Below are 21,767 nucleotides of genomic sequence, written 5' to 3'. Positions count from 1 at the left end.
TATTGCAGCTGGGGAGGTCTAGTGTGGCTGCTGGGGGATATATTGTCTCTGGAAGAGATCTAATTTTTCAGGGGGGGGGGGTCTATTGTTAATGGGGTGGTTCTTATGTTGCTGAGGGGTCAGTTGTTGCTGGTAGGGATCTACTCTTTATGGAGCAGTCTATTGTAGCTGGCTGCTGGAGGGTCTATTGATGCTGTCTGCTGGGAGATCTGTAGTTGCTGCTGGGGACCCATTGTCGCTGGCTGGATCTATTGCTGCTGGGGGGTCTATTATTGTTGGCTGCAGGGGATCTATTTTACTGCTTTTTTGTTATCAATAAAAAAAATCCATACAAATTGCTTAGTACCACAAATGTTACTTGTTTCTGTATTTTCTAAAAAGGATGATCCTGGGCGGTGGGTGGTGCGTGGAACCAAGGAATGGTTCACGGAGGTAGGTAGGGGCGGAGACAAGGGGAAAGTCCGAATAAAGGGAGTTCCTGCACCTATTCTCTGAGAAAACCCTGCTGAACCGTGTAAGATTTGAGCCAGCATAAGGTCACTGGGTTCTCCCTTTGGCTATAAATACTTGGGTATGTTTCTGACTATCCAGGGCCGTCTTTAACACAGGGCAAAAGGGGCAACTGCCCGGGCCAAGCCATTGTTGTGGGGCCCAAAGCAGCTGCCCCTTGAGCCCGCACTGCCCATAAATTGTTGATAAGTGCATTTGGTAGGGCCCAAGAAAATATTTGCCCAGGGTCCAATCAACACTAAAGATGGCCCTGTGACTATCATTAAAGCTAAGGAAGGCATTTGGATAAGTAGCAAAATATCATCAACATTACAAAGCAAGTCAAGCTGATTGTGACTAACTACTACTAGGTAAACCATAACCTGGATAAATCAGAACATTCACAGTTAAATTAACCTCAGACGAGAAACTTTCCAAATTCTTGAACAATTCTTCCATTGTCTTTCCAGCTAGAGCATTCACCTGTCCACACTGGTCTCTGCCAGTCTATTATTCATAATTGCTAATGCCCCCACACCCCCTGAGAAGCCATTGTGACGGGAACTTGTGCCGATTTGCCTCGGGCAACCGTTGGCTGTCTCCGAGAGTTGCTTCTGCATGATGGCCAATGAGACTTTGTTGGAGGCCAAGAAGTCTTTCATGGAGATCATCTCCCCCGACATCCTCCTGCCGTCCGTCTCACTCTCATAAACTCCGTCCGTTTCAATAGAGATGTTCCGTCTAGTTCGAACATTGTGCGGCATGACCACGTTTCTTTTAGGCCTAAATATTTTTCTTTGGCATCTTTGGCAACATCGGCATTCTAATTTCTTTAATATCCAATTGACACACTGTTTGATGACTATCGAAATAACATTAAATAGGGAATATATACAGCAAACCCCCATAAAAATAAAGATGAAATTGCCACAACGATAGAGTCCTTGGTTTTCATATTTGGCTTTTTGACTACTGACCATGTCACCGAATCCGATAGTGCTGAAGGCAACAAAGCAAAAATAAAGAGAGTCAAAGTAGCCCCATCCTTCGATGGGCGAGTACATGGCAGAGGCACAGCAAGATATGATAATGGACGCCACGCACAAAATGAGCATTACGTAATATACGGATGGTTTCCATCCAGCTAGACTGTCCACCTCCGAGTTACCAGAGCCCCGACGAGTTTCGGGAGGCATGCCTTCCTTCCTCCTCAGCTGCCTCTCGTAAAACGACTTCATGATGAAGGCGATGACTGTGATCAGACGTTCCAGGAAGAGGTTGAAGAACAAGATGGTGGCTGCGCATCCAATCAAGCCGTAGAATATAAGGAATATCTTCCCTGCAATGGTGGCTGGGGTGGTCATGCCAAAACCTGAAAGGCAAAATATTGATATTTAATTGAATTCTGGTTTTAATGCAAGCCACACATTAGACTTTTTTTAAGGTAAAATATTTGAATGCCAAATTTGCTTGACAATAAATAAATAAAGTCTACTTTTTCTTTCCTTGGAGGGTATGTTTGATGGAAATCAAATGTGTATCATGCATATATTCAAGTTATCTTGTTTTCATCATTATAGTTTGCCAGTGCTTTATCACTGTTATTTTAATATATTAGATTAGGGCCCATTTGTTAACCACTCCCACTCCCACCCAACAGTGGGAGTGGTCCTGAGACCATGTGATGAGTCTCATTATATTAAATGTGTCAATGCAACATCACAGTTTGGCTCTGAGGAAGAGGGGATCCCCCCTTGAAACGCGTCAGAATTTATAGAGTCCCCCAGTGTGATAGACATAGTCCTGGTGACCTGGTTGCTTCGTGTCCATTGTGGACATTAATATGCTTTTATGACTGATTTGTTTGGGAGTCTCTTTTATCTTTCTTATTAACCACTTCTGGACCTAAAGGATTTGCCTCCCTAATGACCAGGCCATTTTTTGCGATTCAGCACTGCATTTTATTAACCCGACAATTGCGCAGTCATGCGACGCTGTACCCTAATTAAATTGATGTCCTTTTTTTCCCACAAATAGAGCTTTCTTTTGGCAGTATTTGATCTGTGTGATTTTTTTTTTTTTTTTTTTTGTGCTATAAATAAAAAAAGAGCGACAATTCTGAAAAAAAAACAATATTTTTCACTTTCTGCTATATAACATTCCTCAAAAAAAAAAATAAAAAATAAAATTTTTCATCCTTTTAGGCCGATTTGTTTTCTGCTACATATTTTTTGGTAAAAAAAATCCCAATAGGCGTATTTTGATTGGTTTGCGCAAAAGTTATTGCGTCTACAAACTAAGGGAAAGATTTATGTCATTTTTATTTTTATTTTACTAGTAATGGCGGTGATCCGTGATTTTTAGCGGGACTACGACAGTGCGGCGGACAGATCGGACATCTAACTGACATTTTTTACACTTTTGGGGGGGATCAGTGACATTACTACAGTAATCAGTGCTGAAAATATTCACTATTACTGTACTAAGGACACTGGCACGCAAGGGGTTAACACCAGGGGTGATCAAAGGGATAAGTGTGAGCCTAGGGGGTGTTTCCTAACCTTATGGGGGGGAGGGACTTGTGGAATCAACACAGAGACCTGTGATCCTAAATAGGAGGATCATAGGCGTTCTGTGATCATTCCGGAGAGAACAACGGTCTGCTGTATTTACAACAGCAGACCGTCATTCTCTCTCTCCACAGGGAGCAATTGCGGGTGCCCGGCACTCGACCCCGTGGATCGGCTTCACCGCTGCCTAATGGGGGCGGGCACATGCCTCCGGCAGCAAGCACGCGCCCCCAGGAGCGCTCCTGCGAACAGGTATGGCAGTTCGTGCATCTGAGCCAGCCTGCCGCAGTATAATTGCGCCGGGCGGTCAGAACGTGGTTAATAAACCCCGCTTGGGTAATGCACAAGGCTAATGCACCCTCCCTTTAATTTTCTCCTGGAAACTCTGCCTGCTCTCCTCCAATGATCAGACTTTTCCTGACACGCATCCCCCCTCCCCCTGCATAGCCATTCACTGGGAAGCTCAGTGTACTGCTGCTTCTCCTCCCCCAGCTCTTATGAAACTGAGAACAGAGGGAATGTGATCACCTATAAAAAAGGGAAAAAAGGTATTTCTAATGTTTTTTTTTATAGCTACTGTATACAAAAATGTTTTACCTTTCATTTCAATTTTAAACTAAATGTGTTTTTTTACAAGGTGATCGTTTACAAATCACTTTAAGTTTGAAAAAGAAATAATTGATTTGAAAAAGTTGAAATGTTTAATTCAAAACTGTTATATGTAAAATAACAACTAGAAAGGTCCATTGCCAATCTGTTAAATGAAGAACACTTAAAGCAGTAGTATACCGCTTTTTTTTACTTTTAACTACAGGTAAGCCTATAATAAGGCTTACCTGTAGGTACAATTAGTATCTCCTAAACCTGCGCGGTTTAGGAGATATTATCACTGCATGCAGCCGCTGACGAGTGCGGCGCATGCGCTCTGGAGCTCCGGCGGACCTTCAGAGTTCCTTGCCGAGAATTGCCGGAAAATTACTCCATGCGCGGGAGTGACGTCATCGCAGCTCTGGCCAATCACAGCGCCGGAGCCGCCGAACCCGGAAGAGACGCCGAAGGATCATGTCCGCTCCCACAGCGGTGTCCGTGGGGGCCGTGTCGGGGCTTCCTTCTAAGGTAAGTGTAAGCCGACGGTCCGCTGTCTTGTAATGACAACCGATGTGGCTAAGAAGCCGCTCAGCTGTCATTACAAGGATCGGGAGGGGACATTCCCCCCGTCCTGCAACCATCTGCGGCTCGTCTGGGTCTCCCGTCCCACCGGGAGACCCGGGCAACCAGACTGCACGGCCGCCAAAGACCCAAACAAAGCCGCATTCGGCTCTGATCGGGTCTCCATGCAAAAACTAGGAAATTATGTCATGACATCACTTCCGGGTACTGGGCGCCACATTAAAAAAAACTGACAGCATTCAAGACAGCCAAACTTGGGGTTTGGGGTCTTTTAGACCCCCAAATCCCTCCATAAGAGTACCTGTCAAAGAAAAAAAATTAAATAAAATGAAATGTACAAAAATATTGGCCAATATCAGCCGATACCGATATGCATTGGCCAAAATATCGGTATCGGCAATGAAAAACTGATATCGGTCGATCCCTAGTAGAAACCCCACAAACCAGAAACCAGCCACTATATAGAGAGGTAGAAATACAGCTTCAGCCTGAACACCTCCTGACTATGCTCCTCTGACATGTTTCGTCCAACTGGCAGAGCTTTTTCAGGCTGAAGCCATATTTTTACTTCTCTATATAGTGGCAGGATTCTGGCAATCAGTGTTTCCGCCATCTGTCTTCCAAACTCTCACTTGCCGTACTGTATCTTAGGAGGAGCAGTATTATCAATCTAGTGCAGGACTATGGAACACCTCCTCCTCATATGTGGAGGCGTTGCCTAATTTAGAGATGATACTGAGAACAATGTAACTGATAAAAGTCATAGAGGAGTAACATTGTCACTTTAGGACAGGACTACAGGACATCTCTCCTTCTCCTCACATCTTTAACATAGAAGGGTGTTGCTTTGTAGTTCACAGAAGCTAATAACCTTGCTTACCCACTTCCCATATTTAGTTGGTTGAAGCGGTTATACCGGGATCATGACTGCAGCTACAGCCATGATCTCGGTATATTTTTTTGGCAGCCGGCGATTCTCTTTCAAGTAAAAGTAATCAGAGCACCCATACAGCCGCTGGAATACCTTTACAGGTGGCAGAAGGGTGTCCGATCGGGGAGCCTGGTAAGGATGCGACAGCATCAAGTTCTGGGCAAAGAGTGAGTGGAACTGATGTTGTTCCTCCGCTGTATGACGTCAGAAACCGGAAGCGACAAGGATTTCATCACTTCCAGTATTAGTCTCATGCAAACAAACAGTCAAGCCCCTTTCACACTTGAACCTGAAATTCGCGTGACTTTGACGTGACTTGAAGCATTATAAAGCAAAAAGAGATGACCGCACTCCGATGTAAATCAAAAATTGGAGTAAATTTATTCCACATCAAACAAAAGGCAAACTGGAACAACACACTATGGATGCAGGACACAAAGGCAGACGCGTTTCACGACTTAGAGATGTCGCTTACTCATTGCCAAACTCCAATTTTTGATTTACATCGGAGTGCGGTCATCTCTTTTTGCTTTATGTGATTCTGGATTGACGGATCCGACCGGCACCTGATACCTAGCCCACCTGGAGCGGTCTTTTCCCAATTGGATTTCAGCTATCTCTCCGTGACTTGAAGCATTGCCTGTGTAATCTTGAGGTCTATGGACCTCAAATCGCATCAAAGTCAGACCAAAGTAGTGCAGGGACTACTTTGAAGTCTCTTTGACTTGAAGTCGCACAGATATGAATGGTACTCATTGGAAATCATGGAGTAAGACTTGTCATGCGACTTTGCAGTCCTAAGTTGCAGGACAAGTCGCACAAGTGTGAAAGGGGCCTTAATGGCTTGCGAAAACATCAGATTAAATCGATCTTGGCTTGATTGGCTGCATTGGAGGCCAGAGGAGAAGCCTGGGGTCTAATAGGCCCCAGATCTCTCCATAAAGAGAACCTGTCAAAACTCATGCTATCACAAGGGATGTTGTTCACCCCTTGTAAAAATGAAAGATGCAATGTTAAAAAAAAAGTTAATAAAATAAATGTTAACATAAAAAAAATGTTTAAAGTGCCCCTGTTCCTCCATGCTCACGTGCAAAGGTAAATATGCATGTCGGTCCCGCACGGCAATCGCACCACACATGTGACGTATCCCCACACACGTCAGAGCGAGAGCAATAATTCTAGCACTAGACCTCCTGTGTAACTCTACATTGGTAACCTATAAAGGCTTTGAAAGTGTCGCCTATGGAAATTTTTAAGTACCGTCTTTTGCCGTCATTCCACGAGTGTGCGCAATTTTAAAGCATGACATGCTATGTATCTATTTACTCAGCGTAACATCATCTTTAATATTTTACACAAAAAATGGGGTATATATTGTGTATTGTTTTTTTTTTTAATGCATTTGAAAAACCGCTGCGTAAAAACCATGTGACATAAAAAACTGCAACAACCACCATTTTATTCGCTAGGGCCTCTTCTAAAAAAAAATATATATAATGTTTGGGGGTTCCAAGTAATTTTCTAGCAAAAAAGATTGATGTTTAATTGCAAACAAAGAGTGTCAGAAAAAGGCCTGGTCAGCAAGTGGATATGCAACACCCACCATTTTATTCTCTATGTTCTTTACTAAAATATATATACAGTATCTCACAAAAGTGAGTACACCCCCTAACATTTTTGTAAATATTTTATTATATCTTTTCATGTAACACTGAAGAAATGACACTTTGCTACAATGTAGTGAGTGTAAAGCTTGTATAACAGTGTAATGTAAATTTGCTGTCCCCTAATAATAACTCAACACATAGCCATTAATGTCTGAACCGCTGGCAACAAAAGTGAGTACACCCCTAAGTGAAAATGTCCAAATTGGGCCCAAAGTGTGAATATTTTGTGTGGCCACCATTATTTTCCAGCACTGCCTTAACCCTCTTGGGCATGGAGTTCACCAGGGCTTCACAGGTTGCCACTGAAGTCCTCTTCCACTCCTCCATGAGGACATCACAGAGCTGGTGGATGTTAGAGACCTTGTGCTCCTCCATCTTCCATTTGAGGATGCCCCACAGATGCTCAATAGGGTTTAGGTCTGGAGACATGCTTGGCCAGTCCATCACCTTTACCCTCAGCTTCTTTAGCAAGGCAGTGGTTGTCTTTGAGGTGTATTTGGGGTCGTTATCATGTAGGAATACTGCCCTGTGGCCCAGTCTCCAAATGGAGGGAATCATGCTTTGCTTCAGTATGTCACAGTACATGTTGGTATTCATGGTTTCCTCAATAACCTGTAGCTCCCCAGTGCCGGCAGCACTCATGCAGCCCCAGACCATGACACTCCCGCCACCATGCTTGACTGTAGGCAAGACACACTTGTCTTTGTACTCCTCACCTGGTTGCCGCCACACACGCTTGACACCATCTGAACCAAATAAGTTTATCTTGGTCTCATCAGACCACAGGACATGGTTCCAGTAATCCATCTCCTTAGTCTGCTTGCCTTCAGCAAACTGTTTGCAGGTTTTCTTGTGCATCATCTTTAGAAGAGGCTCCCTTCTGGGACGACAGCCATACAGACCAATCTGATGCAGTGTGCGGCGTATGGTCTGAGCACTGAGAGGCTGAACCCCCACCCCTTCAACCTCTGCAGCAATGCTGGCAGCACTCATACCTCTATTTCCCAAAGACAACCTTTGGATATGACGCTGAGCACGTGCACTCAACCTCTTTGGTTGACCATGGCGAGGCCTGTTCTGAGTGGAACCTGTCCTGTTAAACCGCTGTATGATCTTGGCCACCTCAGGGTCTTAGCAATCTTCTTATAGCCTAGGCTATCTTTATGTAGAGCAACAATTCTTTTTTTCAGATCCTCAGAGAGTTCTTTGCCACGAGGTGTCATGTTGAACTTCCAGTGACCAGTATGAGAGAGTGAGAGCGATAACACCAAATTTAACACACCTGCTCCCCATTCACACCTGAGACCTTGTAACACTAACGAGTCACATAACATCGGGGAGGGAAAATGGCTAATTGGGCCCAATTTGGACATTGTCACTTAGGGGTGTACTCACTTTTGTTGCCAGTGGTTAGACATTAATGGCTGTGTGTTGAGTTATGTTGAGGGGACAGCAGATTTACACTGTTATACAAGCTGTACACTCACTACTTTACATTGTAGCAAAGTTTAATTTCTTCAGTGTTGTCACATGAAAATATATAATAAAATATTTACAAAAATGGGAGGGGTTCACTTTTGTGAGATACTGTGTGTATATATATATATATATATATATATATATATATATATATATATATATATATAGAGAGAGAGAGAGAGAGAGAGAGAGAGAGAGAGAGAGAGAGAGATAGATAGATAGATAGATAGATAGATAGATAGATAGATAGATAGATAGATAGATAGATAGATAGATAGATAGATAGATAGATAGATAGATAGATAGAGGAATGTCAGGATTGGCCCAGACTGGTACTGGTTACAATTTCAGTTCAGTGTAATGATGTTACGAGGACCCTGGATTTCTGACAGATTTAAGAAGTATTTTCTTCACCTAAAGAAAGGACTGATGGGTTCCTACATATATATTTTTTCTTGTGTTTAAATGTAATTTAAACAAATGCAAAAAAAACATTTTAAATTAGTCCTAGAGTTTCTTGTCAAGTTAACCAGTACTGCTCAATACGTCTCTGCCATCGACACATCAATTGCCTCTGGTCATGAAAGAGTTAATGCCCTTCCTATTATCCTGGTTAAAATTCATACAATGTAGCAATGTCAATATTTGATAACCATAATATACATTTTAGCCGAGGAGCCGCTTTCATCAAAGCGTCCAATCAATTCATTTCAAACTGTTAATTAGCGCGCCGGACTAATTATACCTTACGGCGACAACTCCCTGCGGGATTTGTGGTCGGGGCGAACTTTAGGCCAGTCGCTGAACACAGGAAAAAGAAGACTGTGCCGTTCTTCAGAGGAAGCCAATTAATGGAGATGATGCCGACTGTCAAATGTCATCATCAACGACATTTTACAACATATGCTTCTGAGCGGCAGGAAATTAGCATTTCATTTCAGGCGACTCATTTGCCAATTAGAACGCCCGTGAAAGCGCAAATCAATTTTATCCCGGCCTTCTGACATACAGACACTGATCAGCTGATCTCTGAAAGCTGAACTCCGCTCTTCCCTTCAGTATTGCACAGTTGTACCGACTCCTCTCACCGAACACTGTGAGCTTCTCATTAGAAACTGCATTAAAGAGGTTGTAAACCCTCTCTTATAACTTGTACCTATAGGTAAGCCTTTAATAAGGCTTACCTATAGGCAGGGGCAGACTGGCAACTTTCGGCCCAGGGGGCAAGTAAGTACAAACCAGAGGCCCATAGTGCAGTGACTCGGCCCCACTCTCCCTCTTCTTGTCCTCCTCCTGACCCCCATTCTAGGCTGAAGCTCTGCTCCAGGTACTCTCTACTCGCCGCCTGAATCCGGGTTCCCAACCTGGCCAGCAGGGGGCGGTTATGGGCAGCTGGGACAGCTCAGTTGGGGCTGGCCATGGGAGGAGAGTCTCAAGTGGGACATGGAACCGGCCTCTGCTCAGACGCAGTTTTCACCATCCATGCTGGGGGAGAGGCCTATGATCTGTCCTTGTCTTAATCCCACACTCAGTAGGTCAGTGGCTGAAACGTTTTACTTCTCTTCACCAGGAATCCTTTAGGCATGTCTGTGGTAGAAGCGGTGCAGTCTTTTTACAGGACATCAGAGCAGCCCAGGGGGCAATTGCCCCTCTGCCCCTTGGCCCAGTCCTCCCCTGCCTATAGGTACTGTAAATATCTCCTAAACTTGCACCGTTTAGGAGATATTTACTTTTAATGCAGCCAATGACGTCATCGGGCCATGCGCTCTGAAGAAACGGCCACCGGTGCCGTTCCTCCAGAGCCCTGTGCCTGTGAACGTCGGCTCCTGCGCGCATGCACGAGAGTGATGTCATCGCGCCTCCGGCCAATCAGATGGCCAGGAAGCCATGTCGGCTGTCCTGTCTCTGAGTGGGCGGCACTGCGGGGGCTTCGTTCTAAGGTAAGTATTTCATAATGAGCTAGTATGCGATGCACACTAGCTCATTATGCCTTTGTCTTACAGGTTTTTTTTTTTTGGTGGGTTTACTTCCTCTTTAAGAGTCGGTTCACACCCGACTTTCAGAGCGCATGCGCCAATGACGTCATCGCCCCGACTTTGAAGTCGCCCGTGCAGCACGACTTCATCGCGGCTTGCAAACGACTTCTCATAATAGAAGTCAATGCAAGTCGCTCCGACTTCGCCCAAAAGTAGTGCAGGAACCTTTTTCTAAGTCGGAGCGACTTGAGTCGCTCTGATTAGAACGGTTCCATTGCACAGCATGGACCACTACTTGTCAGGCGACCAAGTCACCTGACAAGTCATGGTAGTGTGAATCGGCTCTTAAGCCTCGTACACACGCAACGATTATCGGCCGACCGATCGGCCGTCTTTTGTCCAGTGTTGTTGTGTTGGTTGAAATGTGCTCTAGACTGCACACGATTTTTCTCGGCCAACAAAAACCAACTTCAGAAGTGATGTCATGTGATGGTTAACTTTCCGTGTGTTTTTTCTTCTCTGAGCATGCCCAGTCTTGCTCATCAAATTTTGTCTGCCGAAATCTGTACTGACTGACGGGAAATCGGCCGTTCTGTTGACGGCCAACAAAAATTTTATAGTTTGCACACCAGATTTTGTTCGGCCGAAAAGTCGGAGTCAGTTGTCCGAAGCATCATACTAACAAGCCGACAATCGGCCGATCGGACGTTGGCCGAAAATTCACGGCCAACAATCGTAGCGTGTGTACGGGGCATTAGTCAGATATATAGCTGGAGGACATCCAGGTATGTTTCACTTTACACAAAACAAATGCTTTAGTGGATTTGTGAGTATAAACACTCTGTTATATAGCATGTAATGAGAGTTTTTAGTCTGGGTTTAATGACACTTTAATCAGGACAAATTACATTAGAGGTAAAATTTATAATATTAATTGCTTTGTTTGATGAATACCATCTGCAAAACCTTATTATACAAAATGTAATGTTTTTTCTTATAGTTGTGCCTTAATCTGGAAATATTACAGTATAGATATAATTTATACTTTATATTGTAAGACTTTTACCTATAGGTAAGCCTATATTAAGGTTTACCTATAGGTGCTATAACTTGCACCGTTTAGGAGATATTTACAGTGAATGCAGCCGATGACATCATCGGCGCATGCGCTCTGAAGGAACGGCACGGTTAGCTCTGTGCCATGAATGGCGGCGCGCAGGAGTGATGTAATCGCACCTCCGATCAATCAGATGGCCGGAGGATGCGAACCAGGACGGCCGAACTTGTCGGCCGTCCTGTCGCTGAGCGGGCGGCACTGCGGGGTCTTCGTTTTAAGGTAAGTACTTCATAATGAGCTAGTATGCGATGCATACTAGCTCATTATGCCTTTGTCTTTACAGGTTTTTTATTTTTTTGGAGGGCTCTTTCAGAGGGTTTACTTCCTCTTTATTTAAATTACCAAACAGGTGCACTAGATGGACAACACTGAGACAACCTCCAAAATAGAAGTGGTTTTACAGGTGGAGGCTAATAGCATTGTTTTCCCTACTCATCTTCTCTGACTGTTTTTCAATAGTTTTGCATTTGGTTAGGGTCAGTGCCACTACTGGTAGCATGGGGCGATACCTGGATCCTATAGAGGTTGCCCAGGCAGTCCAACTGCTCCAAGATGGCACATCAATATGTGCCATTACTGGAAGGTTTGCTGTGTCTCCAAGGTGGGTCTCAAGAGCGTGGAGGAGATTCCAGGAGACAGGCAGTTACTCTAGGAGAGCTGGACAGGGCCATAGAAGATCCCTAACCCATCAGCAGGACCGGTATCTGCTCCTTTGTGCAAGGAGGAACAGGATGAGCACTGCCAGAGCCCTACAAAATGACCTCCAGCAGGCCACTGGTGTGAATGTCTCTGACCAAACATTAAGAAACAGACTTCATGAGGGTGGCCTGAGGGCCCGACATCCTTTAGTGGGCCCTGTACTCACTGCCCGGCACTGTGAACAGTGGCGGTTTTGGGCACGGCGAACGGGGCAGCCGCCCGGGGCGGCATCACGTGGGGGGCGGCACTCAGCACACGAACCTGGTGGAGGAAAAAAAAAATCATCTGTGCTAGCCTGTGCCGCTAAGCGGTTTTCTATACCTGCGCGGCTGCGCCGACCCTGCTGCTGAAGAAGCCGCTGCCGCACAGAAGCTGAGCTGAGCGAATTATTCCTGTAGCTGTTGCTTACACTGGGAAAGCTATGTGAGCCGCCCGATCGCATCCTGCCAACCGATGACATCATCATCGGTTGCTAAGGGCCGGTCTAAAGTCCGCACAGCTTGCTGGGATGCGATACTTCCCACTCTTGTGGGAGTAGCCAGGGAGGCATGTGTACCTGTGTGCAGGGGCGGAGAGCACAGCAAGTGACCGTGCGGCATGCGGACAGGGGGGAAAGGAGGAAGGCAGGCGAGACATCCATTCCAATATTCCACTGACTCCCAGCACCAGCAGCACCCTCACTGTCCTCACAGTCACAGGCTGGACTTCTGCTTCCGCTTCACCTGCCTGTCAGTGTGCTGCTGCGTGGGCTCTCTGACTCTGCACCACCCTAGGACTGGAGGATAGGAAACCCGGGGCACGAGAAAGAGGATGAGGCATCTACACAGGCAGAAGCCCCTCCCCACCGGCAGCCTGCACGGACACAGTAAGTACTCCTCTACGGAAGAAAGCCCTGTACTGAGGGGGGCCCTGTACTGAGGGGGGCCCTGTACTGAGGGGGCCCTGTACTGAGGGGGGCCCTGTACTGAGGGGGCCCTGTACTGAGAGCATAGTTGCCAACATTTGAAAAAAATTTCCAGGGACACTTTGCAGCACAGCTATGAATTACTTACCACACCCACTTCCCCGAAGCTCCGCCCACGCCGCATAATTATTCTCCGCCTACTTATCAGATTATAGGGTCTACTTCATAAAGAGAGGATTACAGGAAATTGAAAAGGGAATTGAAAACTTGAGGCCAAAGTAGCAGAGTTGGAATAATTCTCCCATTCAGCTGCAATACTTCTGCCTAAAATTTAAAATTATCATTACAATTCCCTGCGAATCTAAAGTGTGAAATGTGCTCAGGTGTGACCATAGAAAAAATGTAATATGGAAATATAAATAAAGTGCAAGGTGTAAATAAGTACGATTATACTATCTGGTATAATTAGGTTTTATCAGGGGCGTAACTACAGGGGTTGCAGGGGTTGCAATCGCTACCGGGCCCTATGCTCCAGGGGGCCTGTGCGGCTCCCCTGTACACCTGGATAGGAGGGGCGGTGGGGGCAGCATGTAGAGAAATCACTGTCCTCCTTTTTCCTATTGTAGCTGCAGGAGGAAAATTAGGAGATTTGTTCCTCTGTATGTTGCCTCCGCCACTCCTCCTATCTAGTTCACTCGTGTTCTGCTTCCCCCCCCCCGTGCTCCCTCTCCTCTCCTGCCGGCTGCTGCAGGGGATGTGTCACAATAGAGAACCAGGAAGGGGTCGGTAAAAATGTAATTTTCCAGCTCCTATCTTTTCTGAATGGACAGAGTCATAGTCAGTGACGTTGTAAAAAAATAAAATAAAATTATAAAATATAATACAATTAAAATACCAAAAAAATAAAAACTACTGACACCAGTGGGTGAACTTCCAGGATCGCAAAGGTCACCCTTGTGATGGGGCTGGCCCTGGCATTCCACCACTGTGGGGAGGCCCCAAGATGGCAGGAGGGGGGCCCACTGCAGAACTTCTGAAAGGGTCCCGCTGTGGGACCGTAATTAAAGGCCCCACAATGAGAGTAAAGGGCCCCAGGATCAGTGAGAAGAGCCCCAGGCTTGAAGGGAAGGGCCCCGGGCCAGGGGTCCGGGGAGCCCTTCATGGTTTCTTGCACCGGGGCCCTGAAGGTTCTAGTTACGCCTCTGGGTTTTATCGTACTTATTTACAACTAATACTTTATTTAGATTTACATATTACATTTTTTGTATGGTCACACCTGAGCACATTTCACACTTTATTCACCTGTCTTTGAATTCAGCCCTCTGTAGGGTGATAATTTTCATTTACATAAAACAATGTAGCATCCTTTCCTTCCTAACACATTACCCAGTCCATACCAGTATAGATCCTAACACATTACCCAGTCCATACCAGTATAGATACTAACACATTACCCAGTCCATACCAGTATAGATTCTAACACATTACCCAGTCCATACCAGTATAGACCCTAACACATTACCCAGTCCATACCAGTATAGATCGTAACACATTACCCAGTCCATACCAGTATAGATTCTAACACATTACCCAGTCTATACCAGTATAGACCCTAACACATTACCCAGTCCATACCAGTATAGACCCTAACACATTACCCAGTCCATACCAGTATAGATCCTAACACATTACCCAGTCCATACTGGTATAGATCCTAACACATTCCCCAGTCCATACCAGTATAGATCCTAACACATTCCCCAGTCCATACCAGTATAGATCCTAACACATTCCCCAGTCCATACCAGTATAGATCCTAACACATTACCCAGTCCATACCATCCTAACACATTACAGAGTCCATACCAGTATAGTCCATACCAGTATAGATCCTAACACATTACCCAGTCCATACCAGTATAGATCCTAACACATTACCCAGTCCATACCATCCTAACACATTACAGAGTCCATACCAGTATAGTCCATACCAGTATAGATCCTAACACATTACCCAGTCCATATTATCCTAACACATACCAAGTCCATACCAGTATAGATATCCAGCATGAGATTTTTCCCATTGAGGATTGAGGTCTGTTTTCATTTTTTGAGCAATACACACACACATATATATATATATATATATATATATATATATATATATATATATATATATATATATACACACACACATACACATACACGGATATGTACACACATTTATCTAGAGCTAGAAAACTATATATATGTATCAATTAACAGGTGTATAAATTATATCTATAAAAAAACATTATTGATAGTAGTAATTAATGGAGTGTGAGGCCTCCAGCTTGTCGGAAGGTGCTCTGCCTCCCCCTGCTGGCGGATTTTGGAAAGTGCACCATGCTGACACCCTGCCTTCGGTGACACGTTAAATTTGCGACAGGCGGGAAGAGTGAGCGGGCAGAGAGAGAGAGACAACCTGCTGTCAGAACTACAACTCCTAGCTGGGGTGAGAGCGACTCCGTGTGGCACAAAATTAAAAAAAAAAAAATGTGATTTACATTGTCCCTGATTAACAGGGACACTGTAAAATGCCCGGGACAGGCTCCTATTTGCCGGGATTGTCCCGGGAAAAACGGGACAGTTGGCAGGTATGTGAGGGGGATCCTGTACTGAGGGGGGCCCTGTTCTGAGGGGGCCCTGTACTGTGAGGTTTGTGCTAGGGGGTCTGTACTGAGGGGGCATGTTCTGTGGGGTTTGTGTTAGGGGGAATGTACTGAGGGATTTGTGACCTGTACTGGGGCCTGAACCCAGTACACAGCGCATTTGTGTATGTGCTGTATGTGTATACATATATGTGTGTGGATGTATGTACTGTATGTGTGTGAGTGTATGTATGTACAATGTATGAAATATGTGTGTGTGTGTATATGTGTATATATATATATATATATATATATATATATATATATATATATATGTATGTACAGCGTGTGTGTGAGGGTATGTACAGTAGGTGTGCATATTTGTGGATGTATGTATGTTACTTTTGCTCCTGACCCCTACACCTTGTATGATCAGAACTGCTTTTCTAAGCTAGCAGGACAGCTTTTTTTAGGGCTCCTTTACACTAGCGGTAGAGAATGCTGCTCCACTGAAAAGCAATCCATTCTCAGATTGCTTTTCAGAGGCATTTACAGACAGTATGGAGGCAATGTCGCCTTTTCACTGCTTGTTTTTTCTCCCTATATGCACCACCATTGTGCTGCAACTGCATGCAGTACACGTGGTTGCAGCAAGGCCCCATTCATCAGTAATGCCCGCTAAACGCAACAGGGGGTATAATTCCTGTCATTTTATTTTTTTTTTGAGGGGGGGGGGGCGCCGGGAGGGAGTCTCGCCCGCGGAGCAATTTAATGTAGAACCGCCACTGCCTTTGAAGCTCGATTGGCATTTGCCATTGAACACCAGAATTGGCAGGTCTGCCACTGGTGCCCTGTGCTTTTCACAGATGAGAGCAGGTTCACCCTGAGCACATGTGACAGACATGAAAGGGTCTGGAGAAGCCGTGGAGAACTTTATGCTGCCTGTAACATTGTTCAGCATGACTGGTTTGGTGGTGGGTCAGTGATGGTCTGGGGATGCATATCCATGGAGGGATTCACAGACCTCTACAGGATAGACAATGGCACCCTGACTGCCATTAGGTATCGGGATAAAATCCTTGGACCCATTGTCAGAACCTACTCTGGTGCAGTGGGTCCTGGGTTCCTCCTGGTGCACGACAATGCCCGGCCTCATGTGGTGAGAGTATGCAGCCAGTTCCTGGAAGATGAAGGAATTGATACTATTGAATGGCCCCCATGCTCGCCTGACTAAAATCCAATAGAACACCTCTGGGACATTATGTTTCAGTCCCTCCGATGCCACCAGGTTGCACCTCAGTCTGTTCAGGAGCTCAGTGATGCCCTGGTCCAGATCTGGGAGGAAATACCCCAGGACACCATCCGTCCTCTCATTAGGAGCATGCTTCTTCATTGTCAGGCACATGTACAAGCACGTGGGGGCCATACAAACTACCAGTACCATTTTGAGTTGCTGCAATGAAATTTCAACAAAACAGACTAGTCTGCCGCATCATTTTTTCATTTTGATTTTTGGGGTGTCTTTGAATTCAGCCCTCTGTAGGGCGATAATTTTAATTTCCATCAAACGTTATGGCATCCTTTCATTCATAACACATTACCCAGTCCATACCAGTATAGATCCTAACACATTACCCAGTTCATACCAGTATAGATCCTAACACATTACCCAGTCCATACCAGTATAGATCCTAACACATTACCCAGTTCATACCAGTATAGATCCTAACACATTACCCAGTCCATACCAGTATAGATCCTAACACATTACCCAGTCCATACCAGTATAGATCCTAACACATTACCCAGTCTATACCAGTATAGATCCTAACACATTACCCAGTCCATACCAGTATAGATCCTAACACATTACCCAGTCTATACCAGTATAGATCCTAACACATTACCCAGTCTATACCAGTATAGATCCTAACACATTACCCAGTCCATACCAGTATAGATCCTAACACATTACCCAGTCCATACCAGTATAGATCCTAACACATTACCCAGTCCATACCAGTATAGATATTCAGCATGAAATTTTCTCCATTGAGATCTGATGTGTTTTCAAAGTGTTCCTTTAATTTTTTTGAGCAGAGTATATTTTCTCATAGACTCCATCAGCGATCGACCTGGCATAAATTGATTCCAGTTTTCACATATCTCGCCGTACAGAGTGCTCCAAATTTTATGAAAACTGAAATTTATTTTCTGCTTTCCACATCCTGTTTTTACAACAACACTGATTATTTTAGGATGGTTTCAGCAAAAAAAAAAAAAAAAAATTAAAAATATCAGGTTTTAACTGACAGATTTCCAGCCATAAACTGAGAAGAAGAAAAAATCTCATCAATATTAACTTCCGAACTTCAGTCAGTCCTTTCATACTGTTACCTGATCTAAGAAAAAATTTTCAATCACAGAGAACTCCGCAGACTCTAATGAGAGGACAAGCCAGGAGCGGTACAGGATCAGACTAGGACTAATGAAGACTTCTGTCCCGATCAATCCACCCCGCCGAGGGTGACAGCCTGTCCACTCCGTGTGCAAAATACCATTCTATTCTCCTATCTGCCCAGAACGGAATGCAGAAGGATGCTGGTGATCAAAAGTTAGATAATTTAACTTTGTTCAATTACTTCAGTCCCAGAGCAATTTAATGTCCATTTCATCTGGCAGATGTTTTCTTTTTTTGCCTTTTTAAGGTGTTATATACTATTTTTTAGGCTAGATAAAGTTTTATCTACATATATGCACATTTAAAGCTGGCCTTGAAGCTGACTGAAATTGCTTACTCTGATTTCACTGCACACCGTGAGCTTCTCACAATGTACATTAGAAGCCAGAAGAAGCCCATTTCCTTTCCTGGCTGGAAGATGCCCATATTGCCCTTTCCTCCCCAGCCTTATTTCCCTGCCACTTACAATCATTGTATTTCAGTCCTTTCAAATATGGAGGCTCAGCATCACATGTGGGTATGGCTATAACCTTCAGAATTCTGTACTGGGATTGGGTAACTCCCATTTTGCCATCCTGACAGCCAATCAAGACTCCAAACTAAGAAGAAGAAAAGGTAAAGATGAAGGCACCGGTGACAAGGAGAACTGTGGCCACCACATCTCTGGATAGGGCATATGGGCAGCACAGTGGTTAGCACTTCTACCTAGTAGCACTAGGGTCCTCACTTCAAATCCCAACCACGGCACTACCTGCATGAAGTTTGTATGTTCACCCTGTGCCTGCGTGGGTTTCCTCCCACTCTCCAAAATGTGCTGGTAGGTTAATTGGCTCCTGTCTAAATTGGTCCTAGTATGTATGAATGTGAGTTAGGGACCTTCGATTGTAAGGACCATGGCTAAAAACACATGTAAACTGAGCATACACCCATACTGCGGCCAAGCTTGCAGTGAGCCCAGCCTTGCTGGATTAAAATCATATCTGGACCTCTTAGCAGTGGTGCTTCAAATCATATTTTTGTTACATTAAATCACAAGTCAAGTAGACCAAGAAGATCCTCTGCTGTGTAGAAGCCACCTGCCCGTGAATCAATCACCTACATTAACATTTTTACAAGATAGCGATACAAATAAGATAACCCTATGGGTCCAGCACTATTCTTCCACTTTCCTTAGGTATACAGAGGAACAAAGGAAAGATTCAGGATCAGGGAAACACTATGATCACTCTCAAAAGGTCAGAGATTCATATATATGATCATCAGCGTCTATTTTAGAGGACACTCTCATAGGACTTACAGTTGATTCGGTGTATCTGTCCTCCCATTGTGTGCATTTTTGGGGGTATTCTGCACCCTACACCCTCTCCCCAGTTTATGAACTGCAATAAAGATTATAAAGACCAACGCCTAGTGAGTGGAGCCCAAACATTGATGTTGGTGAGATGTTGGCTCCAGATACAGGGCAGGTGGCTACAGGATAAATATGTAGGCAGGAGTAGTTCAGTCTTCCTGCACAGGTGGTGCTGTAATGGCAGCCGCTATGCCGGGAGGATGGAGGAGAAGAGTAACTCTTGCTCCTCTGAGGCTTCCTTAAGCCACATCAGGGGAGCAGTCATTTGACCGGAGGGTGCTGCACTGGTTAACTTTGCGGGGCATCTTTAGTGAGGGCTGTGCTAATGTAAAGCACTGTCCGAATCTGGTTGGCACGCATTTGGGAAGTGGCTAGGTCAGGGACAAGAAACCCACTGGTGAGAGATAGTATGTCTAGCATAGGGAATGTTTTTGGTGTAGGTGGGAAAGTGCAGTGACCTTATACCTGATCTGGAACCTTGGATCTCCTTTCTTCTACTTCTCAGGTGCCTTTGTTGCCACACTGCCTAACAGCCGGGGCAAAAATGCAAAGTGTTCACTGAATGGCACATGTGTTCAGTAAACATGGAAGAATTACACCAAAAAAGGACCAAGTGGTCCATCAAGTCTGCTCCCTTTTTTATCATGGTACAGTGTTTACTACAGTGAGTATAGTGTAAGTAGGGAAGTGGGCAGTGGATGGTGTCAGTCAGTAGGGCAGTGGGCAGTGTCAGTAGGGCAGAGGACAGTGTCAGTCAGTAGGGCAGTGGGCAGTGTCAGTAGGGCAGTGGATGGTGTCCGTCCGTAGGGCAGAGGACAGTGTCAGTCAGTAGGGCAGTGGACAGTGTCAGTAGGGCAGAGGACAGTCTCAGTCAGTAGGGCAGTGGGCAGTGTCAGTAGGACAGAGGACAGTGTCAGTCAGTAGGGCAGTGGGCAGTGTCAGTAGGGCAGAGGACAGTGTCAGTCAGTAGGGCAGTGGGCAGTGTCAGTAGGGCAGAGGACAGTGTCAGTCAGTAGGGCAGTGGGCAGTGTCAGTAGGACAGTGAATGGTGTCAGTCAGTAGGGCAGTGGGCAGTGTCAGTCAGTAGGGCAGTGGACAGTGTCAGTAGGGCAGAGGACAGTGTCAGTCAGTAGGGCAGTGGACAGTGTCAGTCAGTAGGGCAGTGGGCAGTGTCAGTAGGGCAGTGGACAGTGTCAGTAGGACAGTGGATGGTGTCAGTCAGTAAGGCAGTGGGCAGTGTCAGTCAGTAGGGCAGTGGACAGTGTCAGTAGGGCAGAGGACAGTGTCAGTCAGTAGGGCAGTGGGCAGTGTCAGTAGGGCAGTGGACAGTGTCAGTAGGACAGTGGATGGTGTCAGTCAGTAAGGCAGTGGGCAGTGTCAGTCAGTAGGGCAGTGGACAGTGTCAGTCAGTAGGGCAGTGGACAGTGTCAGTCAGTAGGGCAGTGGACAGTGTCAGTAGGGCAGTGGACAGTGTCAGTAGGACAATGGATGGTGTCAGTAAGGCAGTGGACTTTGTCAATAGGGCAGAGGATGATGTCAGCAGAGCAGAGATTGGTGTCAGTTGGGCAGTGGATGGTGTCAGTAGTTTTTTAATTATTATTTTTTTACAATTTCATGTGTCTATTTTTTTATATATATTTTTTTTTTACATATTTTAGGAGCCCCATTGGGGGCTTTGGTGAAATATCAGACCCCTGATTCCTCACTTTTCAGACAGAGAAAATGACTGAGGGCAGAGATTCCCCAGTCCCTTTCTCTGCAGCCTCAGCTACACTAGACAATACATAAATGGGGAGTGCTCTGTGCTGAGCGGCTTCTTGTTCATTCACAAACTGAAGCATGGGTAACAGTTTACTATGCTTCAGTTATAGATGGACACAGTGAGTGATTGGTACTGATCCCTCGTGTGCATTTAGCAAAGGAAGGGGCTGGTAAATGACATATTCCCCATTCTCCATGTGACGCATTCCCCCTGTGTGACCACAGCTTTCTTCTGTCTATCTGGTGCCTTTGTCACCACACCGCTTACTAGTAGAGGTGTACCGAACAGTTCCCGGCGAACTTAGCATGTTCGAGTTCGCCGCTGCGGGCGAACATATGCGATGTTCGGTCCGCCCCCTATAATACATCATTGAGGCAAACTTTGACCCTGAACTTCACAGTCAGCAGGCACATTTCCAGCCAATCAGCATACCTCCCTCCCACACCCTCCCACCTCCTATAAATAAGCAAGGGCAGCATCCATCTTAGATCATTCTGAAGCAGTGTGTGTAGTGAGAGCAGGGAGAGCTGCTGCTGCTGCTGCTGTTAATAGCTAGGGACA

At 45.3% G+C, this 21,767-nt stretch overlaps 1 protein-coding gene across 1 annotated transcript in view; it reads right to left on the bottom strand.

Annotated features, from left to right (window-relative positions):
- Positions 1–763: 763 nt before the first annotated feature.
- KCNK13 (potassium two pore domain channel subfamily K member 13) overlaps positions 764–21,767 on the bottom strand; it is a 178,434-nt gene continuing 157,430 nt past the window's right edge. The window contains exon 2 of the mRNA XM_082242802.1: positions 764–1,861. Coding sequence (XP_082098928.1) covers positions 969–1,861 — 893 coding nt within the window. The 3' untranslated portion in view covers positions 764–968. The remainder of the gene's footprint in view (positions 1,862–21,767) is intronic.

This window comes from Pelophylax lessonae (genome assembly GCF_965119305.1).
Source record: "Pelophylax lessonae genome assembly, chromosome: 13".
NCBI classification, from domain to species: Eukaryota; Metazoa; Chordata; class Amphibia; order Anura; family Ranidae; genus Pelophylax; species Pelophylax lessonae.
Note: the sequence above shows the minus strand (reverse complement) of the source record. Positions and strands in the feature narration are given on the sequence as shown.